At 41.6% G+C, this 10034-nt stretch overlaps 1 protein-coding gene across 6 annotated transcripts in view; it reads left to right on the forward strand.

Annotated features, from left to right (window-relative positions):
• ccdc18 (coiled-coil domain containing 18) overlaps positions 1 to 10034 on the forward strand; it is a 185231-nt gene that overhangs the window by 60424 nt on the left and 114773 nt on the right. For all 6 annotated transcript variants that reach the window (XM_043698814.1, XM_043698816.1, XM_043698817.1 and 3 more), the window contains one exon: positions 8775 to 8932. In XM_043698814.1, coding sequence (XP_043554749.1) covers positions 8775 to 8932 — 158 coding nt within the window. The remainder of the gene's footprint in view (positions 1 to 8774; positions 8933 to 10034) is intronic.

The raw sequence follows: 10034 nt of genomic DNA on the forward strand, positions 1-10034 counted from the left end.
GAATGACCCTTTTCAATGAAGGCACATAACCCAAGATACCAGAAGAACTGCCAAACACAAGTTGCATGTGTACCATTCAGAGACCTGCAGGATGTAAAGACTAGGCATGAAATGCATGCATGGTGACCGATGAATGTGGAACTGACTAAAATGAACAGAACAATGAGATTAAGGATTATATTAGTTGTGCAGTACTGTAACAAATACTCAGCTACACAAGCTAAGCTGCTTCTGACACATGACAACACCTCAGACAGAACATAGGTAAAACTTGGAGTAGACCACTTCAACTCACAGAGTCTGATCATCTTGTCACCGTCGTCTAATATTTGACCGATTGAGAGTTGGATCTTCTGATGCCACTGACTGCCAGTGCAATTGTGAAATGTCTGAAAACATTCTTAAGTTGCAGTTATTATGGCATTCTTGATCCAGTGAGTGACAATATCCGTTAATCAAGTGAAGAGTTCTGTGCATGTGTAACCATTTTCTTTGTGGCTATAGAGGGTAACTTGGGTAATTTGTGAAAGCAATTTACAACATAAAGATTCACTCAAAAGAACAAACTCCATTCTTTCTCGAAGGCTGGACCAAAGTGCAGTTTTGTTTTGTTTTCCTAGCTGAAATCTAGAGCTGTTGAAGTGGAGTTTTGGCAGGAATTGTCATTCCAATGACAAAGAAGAAACTGAAAAGTAGAAGCTAGTGGACCATGTCAAAGGAACTACGAACAGAATTGCACTATGGATAATGCTGTTACAATGGGCCAGTGTTAAAATACTCAAAACCATTTTTTGAGATGTCTCAGCAAGAATGATAATTTGAGTCTCAGTTGCATGCAATGAATCCATAGAAGTATCCATAGAATCCCTACAGTGTGGAAACAGGCCCTTCGGCACAACAAATCCACACGGACCCTCCGAAGACTAACCCATCCAGACCCATTCTCCTCAATCTGTTATCCTATATTTATCCCTGACTAATGTATCTAACCCATACATCCCTTACCACTATGGGCAACCTAACATGGCCATTTTACCGAACCTGTACACCTTTGGATTGTGGGAGGAAACCGGAGCACCTGGAGTAAATCCACGCAGACTCGGAGTACATGCGAACGCAACACAGACAGTCGCCCGAGACTGGGATTGAACCTGGGTTCCTGGTGCTGTGAGGCAGCATTACTGACCACTGAGCCACCTTGCCAACCCCAAGCCATCTGAAGCTGGATTAAATCTTTTAAAAACAATTTTTATAACTGGCAGAACTGTGATCCTCATTTTGCCAACATCAGCAAGATTCTAAGATTGCAGAAATCCAGAGGTAATAAGACTGCTGTATTATATTGCACCACCTAGTGTCTGAAGCACAAGCCTTCACAGGGTAGTGGAATAAACTGACTTCTGTCTTCACAGAAATCCAGAACAAGAACACTGAAGAATATGTAGAAAAGGCAGAGTGTTGTGTTCCAGGTCAAACCAATGTTCAGAATAATGTGCTTTAATTTTTGTACAGTATAACCCTCAATATCCTTTTTGCCCACCCACCTGAGTCAAAACATTGAAATGTAACTGCATAGTATTTTTGCTGATTGACATGTGCTTTTGTATATAAAGGAGATTATGCAATTCCATAACAGGAACCAGAGGTAGGCCATTCAGCCATTCGAGCACACACCACCTTCTGTTGAAACCAAAGCTAATTCAACACATTTGAGGAAATGGACTACATAGAACTTTGGAATATAGAAATAGATCATTTGTTCTTACAATTTTATGCTAGTATTTATGCTGCTTTCAAGCTTTCTTTAACTTGCCATTCTATAACTACACAAATTTCTCCTGAATTCCTACTTGGGCACTGCCTGTCCTGTGCTTACACCGACTTGTTTTTGACTCCTAATTAAGTGGTAATTCAGGCTATGAGTTAGTTATGAACCATTTATGAATGCAGGGTTGTGATGTGTTGAAGTGATGCAGGCATTATGCAGGACTTCTGCTGTCTACTCATCCCACAATCAGCATGTGGAGCCCAGAACTAAATGCATATCTGGCTGACTGAAAACTCATTAGATGCCCTACTCTTGCAAGGCTAGCCTAGATTAAAGCTAGCCTGCTCTTCGAAAACGCTGCTTCACTTCTTAATGAAGCGATGTATTCTGGCTGCATGTTGGAACTATTTCTAGGAGTCTTTTTCACATGAAAGTAAGAAAAATAGAAAGACATAGAAATAGGTATATAAGGGATTAAAGAATGACCAGAGTAAGATCAGGACAATGGTGGGAAGTTGTGCTTGGAGTCAGAGGAGATAGGGGAGGTGCTAAATGAATACTTTTTGTCAGTATTCACACTGTAGAAAGGTAATGTTGTCGAGGAGAATATTGAGAAACAGGCTATTAAACTAGATGGGATTGAGGTTCAAAAGGAGGAGGTGTTAGCAATTCTGGAAAGTGTGAAAATAGATAAATCCTCTGGGCCGGATGAGATTTATCCTAGGATTCTCTGGGAAGCCAGGCTTTGATCTTCATATCATTGTAGTCTACAGATATAGTACCAAAGGATAGCAAATGTTGTTCCCTTGTTCAAGAAGGGGAGTAGAGACAACCCTGGTAATTATAGACCAGTGAGCCTTACTTCGGTTGTGGGTAAAGTGTTGGAAAATGTTATAAGAGATGGGATTTATAATCGTCTCAATAGGAATAAGTTGATTAGGGATAGTCAACACGGTTTCGTGAAAGGTAGGTTGTACCTCACAAACCTTATTAAGTTCTTTGAGAAGGTGACACAACAGGTGCCATTGATGTGGTGTCTGTGGATTTCAGTAAGGCGTTTGATAAGGTTCCCCACGGTAGGCTATTGCACAAAATACTGAGGCATGGATTGAGGGTGTTTTAGCGGTTTGGATCTGAAGTTGGCTAAGTGAAAGAAGACAGAGGGTGGTGATTGATGGGAAATGTTCATCTTGGAGTTCAGTGACTTGTGGTGTACCGCAAGGATCTGTTTTGGGGCCGCTGCTGTTTGTAATTTTTACAAATGACATGAATGAGGGTGTAGAAGGATGGGTTGGTAAATTTGCAGACAGCATTAAGGCCAGTACAGTTGTGGATAGTGCCGAAGGATGTTGTAGGTTACAGAGAGACATATATAAGCTGCAGAGCTAGGCTGAGAGGTGGCAAGTGGATCTTAATGCGAAAAAGTGTGAAGTGATTCACTTTGGAAGGAGTAACAGGAATGCAGAATACTGGGCAAATAGGAAGATTCTTGGCAGTGTAGATGAGCAGAGAGATTTCTGTGTCCATGGACAGCACATAGATTCCTCAAAGTTGATAAGGCTGTTAAGAAGGCACATGGTGTGTTAGCTTTTATTGGTAGGAGGATCGAATTTCGGAACCATGAGATCATGCTACAGCTGTACAAAACTCTGGTGTATACAGTCTGGTCACCAGATGAAAGAAAGGATGTGGAAGCTTTGGAAAGCGTTCAGAGGAGGTTTACTTGCATGTTGCCTGTAAGGTTACCTCAGAGTACAGCAGGATCTTGATCAGGGGCCAATGGTCTGGGAAGTGGCAGATGGAGTTTAATTCAGATAAATGTGAGGTGCTCCATTTTGAGAAAGCAAATCTTAACAGGGCTTACACGCTTAATGGTAAGGTCCTAGGGAGTGTTGCTGAACAGAGAGACCTTGGAGTGCAGGTTCTTAGCTCCTTGAAAATGGAGTCGCAGGTAGATAGTATAGTGAAGGCGGCATTTGGTATGCTTTCCTTTATTGGTCAGAGTATTGAGTACAGGAGTTAGGAGGTCATGTTGCGTCTGTACAGGACATTGGTTAGACCACTGTTGGAATATTGCTTACAATTCTGGTCTCCTTCCTATCGGAAAGATTTTGTGAGACTTGAAAGGGTTCAGAAAAGATTTACAAGGATGTTGCCAGGATTGGAGGATCTGAGCTACAGGGATAGGCTGAACAGGCTGGGGCTGTTTTCCCTGGAGTGTCAGAGGTTGAGGGGTGACCTTATAGAGGTTTACAAAATGATTAGATTAGATTATTTACAGTGTGGAAACAGGCCCTTCGGCCCAACAAGTCCACACTGACCCTCCGAAGAGCAACCCACCCAGACCCATTCCCCTTCATCAAACACTACGGGCAATTTAGCATGGCCAGTTCACCTAACCCGCACAGTTTTTTTAGACTGTGGCAGGAAACCGGAGCACCTGGAGGAAACCCATGAAGATACGGGGAGAATGTGCAAACTCCACACAGACAGTTGCTGGAGGCAGGAATTGAACCCAGGTCTCTGGCGTTATGAGGCAGCAGTGCTAACCACTGTGCCACCGTGCTGCCCTGAGGGGCATGGATAGGATAAATAGAGAAAGTATTTTCCCTGGGGTGGGGAAGTCGAGAACTAGAGGGCATAGGTTTAGGGTGAGAGAGGAAAGATATAAAAGAGGCGTTAGGAGCAACATTTTCACACAAAGGGTTGTATGTGTATAGAATGAGCTGCCACAGGAAGTGGTGGAGGCTAGTACAATTGCAACATTTAAGAGCATCTGGATGGGTATATGAGTAGGAAGGCTTTGGAGAGATATAGGCCAGGGGCTGGCAGGTTAGGATATCTGGTCGGCATGAACGTGTTGGACCGAAGGGTCTGTTTCCGTGCTGTACATCTCTATGACTCTATGGAGGGAAGTTCTTATGAGGAAAGGCTGAGGGATTTGAGGCTGTTTTTGTTAGAAGAAGGTTGAGAGGTGACTAAATTGAGACATATAAGATAATCTGAGGGTTAGATATGTTGGACAGTGAGAACCTTTTTCCTCGGATGGTAATGGCTAGTACGAGGGAACATAGGTTTAAATTGAGGGGTGGTAGATATAGGACAGGTGTCAGAGGTAGTTTCTTTACTCAGAGTAGTAGCGACGTGGAACGCACTGCCTGAACAGTTGTAGAGTCACCAACGTTATGGGCACTTAAATGGTCAGTGGATAAATATATGGATGCGAATGAAGTAGTATGGGTTAGATGGGCTTCAGATTGGTTTCACACGTCTTCGCAACATCAAGGCCCGAAGGGCCTGGAGTGTGCTGTAATGTTCCATGTTCTATGCAAGCCAGAAAAAGATCTCCCAGGTTCTTTAATTCAGTTCTGCAAGCCTTAGTCCATAAGATGGAAAGAGAAAGAATGTTGTTCGGAGAAATGGGGAGTCATTCATCACCTGAAAGGTCAAGGAATCTGGTCCTGAGGACCTCGCTGCAATGCTGGATAAAGTTCACTCACCTCACAGAGATAATCTTGGTCAGTTAAACTGGCTGCAATGCCATATCCTACTCACTTAATCAGCAAACTCACACATGGCTCATTCCATCACACCCTTCTCTCACAATAATTGGTAATCAGAAGGACATGTTCTTAAATTGATGTGCTGCTCCTGATCTTCACACATTTAACACTGCTAAAAATCTCAAGTCCAAACCTTGTAGTTTGTAACTTCTTCCAGTTATTCAACTGTGAATGGCACATCACCCATTGTAATGCATCTTTTTCTGCACTTCCATCCTCTTGCAGGAAAAAGTGATGCATAGCAGGGGTCAGTGGTAAAGAACTAGTGGGGGCAAGTAGAACTGCATCTCCTACTTGGATGCTAAATTACTGTTGGAAGGTGACTGACATCAAAAACTGTCAAGTTTGCATGCTTCTGACCTGCATTATTGTTCTTCATAATGTAATGATCAGTGCAGGCTGTCCTGGGAGCCTCCCCTACAATTTCTATCACCTTTCCCAGGGTGAGAGATTCAATAATGAGAGGTCACGCGATCAAGGTGAGAGGTGAAAAGTTTATGGGGGATATACACAGAGGGTGGTAGGTGCCTGGATAGCATTGCCAGCTGAGGTGGTAGAGGCAGGCACTGTAGATTCATTTAAGGTGCTTCTGGACAGCTGCATAAGTAGGTAGGGAGCAGAGGGGTATAGATGTTTAGGAATTGGGCGATAGGTTTAGACAGTGGATTTGAATTGGCTCAGGCTTGGACAGCCGAAGGTCCTGTTCCTGAGCTGTAAATTTTCTTTGTTCCGTTGTGCTGAAATGTTTATGGAGCTGCATTTTGCAGCTATCAACTCAAACTAATTGAATCATTTTTAGTGTGTACTCATTCATGGGATATGGATGTCACCGGCAAAGATGACATTTATTTTCCATCCCTCTCTTCCCGGAGAAGGTAAGGTTGAAGTATTAGATTAGATTAGATAATTTACAGTGTGGAAACAGGCTACACAGAGGGTGGTAGGTGCCTGGATAGCATTGCCAGCTGAGGTGGTAGAGGCAGGCACTGTAGATTCATTTAAGGTGCTTCTGGACAGCTGCATAAGTAGGTAGGGAGCAGAGGGGTATAGATGTTTAGGAATTGGGCGATAGGTTTAGACAGTGGATTTGAATTGGCTCAGGCTTGGACAGCCGAAGGTCCTGTTCCTGAGCTGTAAATTTTCTTTGTTCCGTTGTGCTGAAATGTTTATTGAACTGCATTTTGCAGCTATCAACTCAAACCAATTGAATCATTTTTAGTGTGTACTCATTCATGGGATATGAATGTCACCGGCAAAGATGACATTTATTTTCCATCCCTCTCTTCCCGGAGAAGGTAAGGTTGAAGTATTAGATTAGATTAGATAATTTACAGTGTGGAAACAGGCCCTTCGGCCCAACATGTTCACACCGACCCACCGAAGCGTAACCCACCCAGACCCATTCCCCTACATCTAACACTACGGGCAGTTTAGCATGGCCAATTCACCTAACCTGAACATTTTTGGATGATGGGAGGAAACCGGAGCACCCGGAGGAAACCCACACAGACACTGGGAGAATGTGCAAACTCCACACAGAGTCGCCTGAGGCAGGAATTGAACCTGGATTGTGAGGCAGCAGTGCTAACCACTGTGCTACCCATACAGATTGCTTGAAGTATCTTTTTAAACTGTTGAAGGTCACCTGGTGAAGTTACTGCTTTAATATTATTTGAGTTAAAATAAAAAAACTCCCAATGACAATGAAGAAGCTACAATTTGGAGCTGTTGATTTTTCCATGTGCTTTGTTTAGATTGTACATGCCATTACAGCTGAATAAAACTATGGTGTATCTTGTAAAGGTAAACACTGCATCGAGCGTATATCAGTGGCAGCAGGGGTGAATGTCATAAAGGTAAACAGTTTGTTTTGTTGAGAGTGTAGTTGAGCTGCTTGAATGCTTTGTAAAATAGATTAATCCAGGCAAGTGGACAGCATTCCATTACAATCCTGTAGATTTGGTGAGTCATTCAACACAAAATCTCTGGCATGTTGTTGTAGCCACAGTATTTACGTGGCGAGTCCAATCATTTTTGTTCACAATAATTCTCAAAATGTTGATCCTAAGGTTTTTGATTATGATGATGGAATGATAAGACTAAGATATTCATTGGTGCCACATTGTATCAAATCCAGTCACTCTTGCCTCTCCCACAAAATTTATCTGTAACCCATATTTAATTTGAGGATTCACTAGAACTTGAATTAAGCAGATTGCTTAGAGACTTAGTGCTGCTTGATTACACGATGACCACAACTTCCAGTTGATGGAACAATAGATTTAAAAACCTCATGGGTCACATCTCCGTCCTTTTTTCCCTACTGAAGAGAGCTCTGTTCTGTCCAGTATTTCTTGAAGGGTATATCCTCTCAGTGGTTTCTTTGGTATTGCTCTAGTCTTTTAGTAATATGACAACCAGAGTAGTGCACAAGAAACTAATTGTGCCTTCATCACTGTTGTATGTATTGAATGTGACTTTTGTATCTATTGGTTTGAAATTAATTCATAGTTTTTTTGCATCTTTTAACGGTTTTGTTAATTTCCATTGTTAGCTTTAATAATTTGTGCTTCTATTTCTAAACCCTTTGCACCTCTAACCCATTAAGATTTGCTTTCTAATTATTAGGTGGCTTTTTTTCCTCTTTTATCATTTCCCATTTATATGTCCATTCAATAAGCTCATTTGTGTCTTCCTCAGTATGAATGATATCCTCTGGTGTAGACTGCAGTATTTGATATTTTGTGTCTGTTTCCCCAAGTCTACATCACTTATACCAATTGCAAACAAAAGTGTTTCTGTCACAGATCCTTGTGGAATCCCACTATTCCATCCTTTGCAAAACTGAATAGCTACCTTTAAACGCTTCTGTTCCTACTTACTAGTTCGCTATCTATTCAGTTTCCAAACTCCATGTATACTGATATTAATCATGTGACTACTATTTGGTCTTTTGAAAATCTGTGTATACATTTACTGAATAGTATTTAAGTGTGTAATGTATTGCAAAATGTTATTTATGTCATTTAAGTACAGAAGTTGTCGAAGAATTAGCGGGCGGCACGGTGGCACAGTGGTTAGCACTGCTGCCTTATAGCGCCAGAGACCCGGGTTCAATACCCGCCTCAGGCGACTGACTGTGTGGAGTTTGCACATTCTCCCCGTGTCTGCGTGGGTTTCCTCCGGGTGCTCCGGTTTCCTCCCACAGTCCAAAGATGTGCAGGTCAGGTGAATTGGCCATGCTAAATTGCCCGTAGTGTTAAGTAAGGGGTAAATGTAGGGGTATGGGTGGGTTGCGCTTCGGCGGGGCAGTGTGGATTTGTTGGGCCGAAGGGCCTGTTTCCATACTGTAAGTAATCTGATCTAATCTAATCTAAAAAATTTTTTATCTTTTCCATTGTCTTAGTTTCTGGCTTTGTTGGATTAAAATTCTTCTCCTTTAGCATTAAATTAGCCATGAAAGATGCTGAAATTCAAAAGTTGAAGTCAAGCCTGATGAACAGCAAATTCTCAACACAAGAATGTGGTGACATTTTGGGTAAAAGTTGTGTTTTGTTGGATAGAGGAAGTCCAGAACTAATGTCAAACAGAAATAAGAAAGGTAAGTCGTTACTTGTAGATGTGGAGAAGAGAATAAAAGTGAAATTAACGATTTAATCACAATACAGTAGTAAAGATTTTAATTTTTTGGTTTTGTTAGATGTGCAGTGAAAATATCATCTTTTTATATAGGTTATTGTCTTCTATCCTTTTATAAGTGACAGATTGGCTACTGAGTATTTCATCCATTTAAATTATAATACCACTCGCTTGAACAGTTTTCCTTTAGGAAGGTACGGAAGGAAAAGTGGCAAATAAGGAGATAAAGACTGGTTGGTTTAAAGGAGTTTTTAAAAAACTTTTTAGTGGAGATTGATTTTATATTTAATACCATATTTGAAGCAACCATAACATTTCTGAACATATTGATGAGAATTTTATATATAAAATTAAATAACATTCAGCCCCTAAATGCCCTCATAGGGAAAGTTTGTTTTGTATCCCACTGAAATAAAAATGTCTTTGAGTTCTGTTCCTACAATGATCTAGATTCCTGTTTTTGAAAATGAGAAGTAATAATGAGGGATTAATAGTTGGAAAGTTACAATATTCCCTTATTAAGAATTCAAGATAGAGAAACAACACAATAACATTTGCTTAATCTTGGCAATGGGATTTTGCATTCACACAACTGTCAACACTAATTCAGCAGTACTGCTAAGTAAAGCTGGTATAAAATATGAGAATCAAAATATGGTTGTTTTACTTGTTAAGTTTCAAGAAGGGCTGAAAATGTGTTGCTAAAACAGTGCAGCAGGTCAGGCAGCATCCAGGGAACAGGAGAATCGACGTTTCGGGCATAAGCCCTTCTTCAGGAATGAGGAAAGTGTGTCCAGCAGGCTAAGATAAAAGGTAGGGAGGAGGGACTTAGGGAGGGGCGTTGGAAATGCGATGTGGAAAGAGGTCAAGGTGAGGGTGATAGGTCAGACTGGGATGGGGGAGGAGAGGTCGGGAAGAAGATTGCAGGTTAGGAAGGCGGTGCTGAATTCGATGGATTTGACTGAGACAAGGTGGGGGGAGGGGAAATACCTTGTCTCAGTCAAATCCATCGAACTCAGCACCGCCTTCCTAACCTGCAATCATCTTCCTGACCTCTCCGCCCC

The sequence above is a fragment of the Chiloscyllium plagiosum genome, chromosome 11 (assembly GCF_004010195.1).
Source record: "Chiloscyllium plagiosum isolate BGI_BamShark_2017 chromosome 11, ASM401019v2, whole genome shotgun sequence".
Classification (NCBI taxonomy): Eukaryota; Metazoa; Chordata; class Chondrichthyes; order Orectolobiformes; family Hemiscylliidae; genus Chiloscyllium; species Chiloscyllium plagiosum.